This window comes from Myotis davidii, unplaced genomic scaffold (assembly GCF_000327345.1).
Source record: "Myotis davidii unplaced genomic scaffold, ASM32734v1 scaffold147, whole genome shotgun sequence".
In the NCBI taxonomy this organism is placed as follows: Eukaryota; Metazoa; Chordata; class Mammalia; order Chiroptera; family Vespertilionidae; genus Myotis; species Myotis davidii.
In genome coordinates, this window is record NW_006383010.1 from 6,778,816 (window position 1) to 6,783,910 (window position 5,095).

The 5,095-nt window shown below is 36.7% G+C and overlaps 1 protein-coding gene across 1 annotated transcript in view; it reads left to right on the forward strand.

Annotated features, from left to right (window-relative positions):
• The window catches only part of LOC102768613 (protein LEG1 homolog), a 13,650-nt gene that overhangs the window by 4,916 nt on the left and 3,639 nt on the right, over window positions 1-5,095 (forward strand). The window contains exons 3-5 of the mRNA XM_015557839.1: window positions 1,221-1,405; window positions 2,311-2,411; window positions 4,009-4,247. Coding sequence (XP_015413325.1) covers window positions 1,221-1,405; window positions 2,311-2,411; window positions 4,009-4,247 — 525 coding nt within the window. The remainder of the gene's footprint in view (window positions 1-1,220; window positions 1,406-2,310; window positions 2,412-4,008; window positions 4,248-5,095) is intronic.

Sequence of the window (5,095 nt, forward strand, 5' to 3'; positions counted from 1 at the left end):
CCAGCTACAGCAATAGCAAGATTCGGATGATTCCTCAGGCTTAATGAGATATTTTAAAGATGCAATAAAAGCCATGTATTGGTTGGCGTGCATGAGGGGGTAGGAGGGTGAGAGGACGGGGAGGCAGGGTCGGGCAGGGACTTGATTCTAGATCTGTGGCCTCGATTCTATGTGGGTGTTTGAGAAGAACCAATCCATGTCATTTTTGAAAAGATATGTAAAGGTTTATATGATGTGTGTCACTCCAGAAAAGTGAACTTTAGTGAGATCTTGTTTCTAATTATTGAGAAATATCTTTAAGAAATTGTGTGCAAACTAATTGTGTGTAAACTAATCGCAAAACACAGAATAAAACTGAAGAATTAGAAAATGCCTTCTGATTATTTTTGTATTCAGTAGCTGACTAAAGCCTTAGATTCCTGCATGATAAAATGATTTGTGGTAGGTAAATCTGCTAACGTAGGTAATGTGCAGAGAGAAAAACAACTGAATTCATTATTAATTTAATTATCCAAAGATCTATTGTCAACACTTAATCCAACATTTTTTAAAAATATATATTTTATTGATTTTTTACAGAGAGAAAGGGAGAGGGATAGAGAGTTAGAAACATCGATCAGCTGCCGCCTGCACACTCCCTACTGGGTATGTGCCCACAACCAAGGTACATGCCCTTGACCGGAATCAAACCTGGGACCCTTCAGTCTGCAGGCCTACTGAGCCAAACCGGTTAGGTCCAACATTTTTACTTTAGAGACCTAATGTAATGTAAGGACTTTGTAATGTCATGGTTGCTCATTGAACTTGCTTAAACAAAATATCAATACTATAACCACATTAAAATATTTTAGAAAAAAGTCACATTTCATGGCAAAACCTCAGTTAAAAGTGTTGTATTATTCTGTGCACAAGTAGATACCTACTTCCTTAGATACTTACTGCTTTGAAAAGAAAATATTACCGAATCCATTAAAATGATGTTTTGTTTTAAAACATTATAGTCAACTACTTTAACTTATATTTATGATTGTAGAGATATTAACAGAAGCATATTAAAGTTAGATTTATAATTTCTACTGAGAATTTCAATTTTTTTCACTGACTTTTAATATATTGCTGGATCTGTGAGTTTTTGCTTAATGGTTTACAGATTTACTTAAAAATATCCTTGATCACACTTGTTAGTGCTTGTGGTGATAATAGGTATTTTGCTGTTACAGACATGAATTACTTTCTCTCCGCATTGCCCTTCCTTGCTGCGGTTGGCTCTGACATAATGGGGATATCATCAGACCAAGTCATACTTTTGCCACCACCCACGGATCAAACAAAGTTTTGTCTTAATGTTTCTACTTGTCAGTCATCCTTCCCTAAGACAATGAGAAAGTGGAATGTCTTCTACCAGGTTCCATTTTATATTTGTAATTTATTCTCCTAAGAGGTAGTAAAATAAGGTATTTTTTTTAAATGCTTTGGTTTAAGTTTTTGTGTGCATTACACAATATTTTCCTCAGTATTACAATGTAAATTTTTATGCAAGTTATATTAATATTATTACACTGCAGCAGGACATTACATGCCATTAACATCCTCTGACTCAATAAAGCATTACCATGAAATCTACCCACTCACCTCACCCTAAAAAAATTATATGTAAATGTGAGAGCACCCAGCATATAACACTGAATGAAATTATTCTGGTTAATTGAACCTTTAAATCAAACATGGGATAACTCTTAAGAGAAATATGATTTTAGAGTTGTTTTTAAAGCAGTCAACTTATTTAAACTGCATTAATAAATGACCACATGTAGGTAGAACTAACAATTATGGGGCAATTAAAATAAAATATTCAATGAGCAATATAAAATACATTGGTGACACATAGACATGGACCGAGATCAGTGCTGAAAACATAGATTTCTTTGCTCTACAGTTTTAGTTCGTTATTTTAGATAAGTTTAAATTAAATATTATAATAATATTTTCCTTTTCTTAATCTTAAACTTTTGTTATAATTTCAAGTATGGTAGCAGAGAAAAAATGATAAAAATAAAGTATTGATTGCTGGGAAAATATTTGTACTTCATTTCTTATAAATGCATTCAATATTACTACAAATAATAGGTAATTATTATAGACTTTCCAGAGTGTTAGTCACTGATGGCTTACACAAACTAGTTCTTAGAAACAAAATTCTCCTTTGATGTAGACTATTGTTAAATTGTAAATTTGAACAAGATGAAATTGTAGGAAAATGAATTGTTATATTTTTCTCAAATATGAATTAATTCCTCCTCTTTACGATAGCATTTGCAGTTACCTTCTAGTAGCGTTGAGGACTTATTGAAGTACTTATGGGCTGCACATGTATCATCCTTGGAAGATGCTTACAAACTATTTGAAGATAGGTAAGATTGGATCCCAAATAATTTTTATTTAATATGGAAAATAATTTGGGGGTTTATTTATGTTTTTATATTCTTCTAACATAACTGTCAATCTTCCTATTAAATAACATATCTAATAATCGGGGTATTGAATGATGAGGTGTTTATATTTTAGTATGGTCAGGCTCAAAAAGTGTTTTATGAAGAAAGGGCACAAATTTGAGAAGAAATATCTTATACCAAAAAACCAACACATAGAATTTACAACCAATTTCTCTCTATTTAAGAAAAAGACATTTTATTCGTTATTTTGATTGCAGACATATAATAGGACTAGAGGTCCGGTGCATGAAATTTGTATATGGGTAGGGTCCCTAGACCTGGCCAGCAATCAGGGCTGATCAGGGCCTTCAGGCTGCTGGCCGGGGCCTTCCTTCATTCCATGCTGCCCCCTGGTGGTCAGCGCATATCATAGCAAGTGATTGAACTCCCAGTCTCCCCATTGAACTCCTGAGGGGACAATTTGCATATTAGGCTTTTATATATATATATATAGATAGGGGCATACTTGGGTGAAAAACCAGTATCAGGGTTAGCACACTTGAAAGAAAATGTAGCACAGCAGAGAGCAGACAGCATTTCAAGAAGAATGAGTCTGTTAAAAAATTGCAAGTTGTTCAGCATGCTTAGATGGCTGTTGAGAACAGGAACCATGAATTATAGAGTTATAAAATAATTTCTACACTCTTAACCTCACCACTGTGATAATTGTCCCCCAAATATATGCGAGTTTGGTTTCCCAGAAGACTGCATCCTATAGGAAAAACCCATGTATTTAGAAAATTGTACAAGAAAAGCACACACATATTTCCCTGGGATGCTCAGCATTTCGGGGGTTTCCTAACTTTCAGAAATCAATAGTGACAAAGGATGCATGAATCTAGCAAAAACACTGCCTTTGAATCTTTGATTTTTATCTGCCCATTTCTAAAGAGTATTACTTAGTAATTGTCTAATATTTAGTTATTATATAATATGCAAAGATAAAGTATCTTTTTAAAAGTGATAAAATTCAAAATAAAATATAAAAACCTAATTGGATGCTCCTTTACAAATTTAAAATTTTAACTACCTATATTTGTATTTTCAAAGGTAAGTACTCAGGCCCTAGCTGGTTTGACTCAGCAGATAGAGGGTAGTCTCATGGACTGAAGGGTCCTGAATTTGATTCCAGTCAAGGGCATGTAACTCAGTTGTAAGCTCGATCCCACATGTGGGAGGCAATCAATCAATGTGTCTCTCTCACATCGATGTTTCTCCCCATCCCTTCCACTCTCTAAAAAGCAATGGAAAAAAAAAAAGGAAAAAAAAAAGAAGAAAAAAAAAAGCAATGGAAAAAAATATCCTTGGGTGAGGGTTAAAAAAACCCCCACACACAATAAACAACAACAACAACAAAAAACACCCACAAAGGTAGAAACTCAGGCCATCACATTCTGAAATTAAGATCTACATTCTTCGTTTGTTGATAGAAGATGAATTTTTTTTCTAGAAAACACTAAGTCTGAAATTCTTAGTGGACTAATTATAATTATACATGTGTCCACTTGTCTTTTAGGTTGCAAGACTATTCTAAACCAGAAGTAGATTTTGGAAAAAGTTGGTATGTGGATGTGGGATATATAGCTACAGCAAGGTTTCCGACAACCTTGATTAGAACACATGAATTCCAGAAGTGTCTGCCACCACGAATGCTTGTCAGTGGAGACAGAGCCCCCGACATCAGTGACTTTACGAAACTTCAGAACATAGTCCTGCTTGGTTTAAATATTCTTCATGAAGTGGATAACGCTACAGGTAAGGGCCTTATTAAAAATACCTTAAACAAGCCCTAGCTGGTTTGGCTCAGTGGATAGAGTGTAGGCCAGTGGACTGAAGGGTCCTGGGTTAGATTTCGGTCAAGGGCATATGCCCAGGTTGTGGCCTTGAATCCCGGTAGGGGACGTGCAGGAGGCAGTTGATCAATGATTGATCGATGTTTCTCTCTCATCAATGTTTCCAACTGTCTATCTCTCTCCCTTCCTCTCTGTAAAAAATCAATAAAATATATTTTAAAAAATTAATAAAAATAAAAATATATTTTAAAAAATACCTTAAACAAAATCAACATAACATTGAGTTGTAAAGAAACAAATAATGATTATATCACACTAGAAGCCCGGTGCATGAAATTAGTGCACAGGTAGGGTCCCTAGACCTGGCCAGCAATCAGGGCTGATCAGGGCCTTCTGGCTGCTGGCCAGGGCTTTCCTTCACTCTGCACCACCCCCTGGTGGCCAGCGCATGTCATAGTGAGTGATTGAACTCCCTGTCTCCTGGCTGAACTCTTGAGGAGACAATTTGCATATTAGGTTTTTATACATATAGAATAGAGGCCTGGTGCACAAAAATTTGTGCACTCAGGGGGAGGGGGACCCCTCAGCCCAGCCTGTGCCCTCTCGCAGTCTGGGACCCCTCCGGAGATAATGACCGGGTGGCAGAGGGCAGACCCAAGGTGGCAGAGGGCAGGCCCAATCCCTAGGTGCAGCCCCTGGTCGGGCTCAGAGCAGAGCCAATTGGGGAGTTGGGGCGCCGGCCCCTGTCATGCACTGAGCAGGGCTGATTGGGAGGTTGTGATGCCACCCTCAGTCACGCTCAGGGTTGCC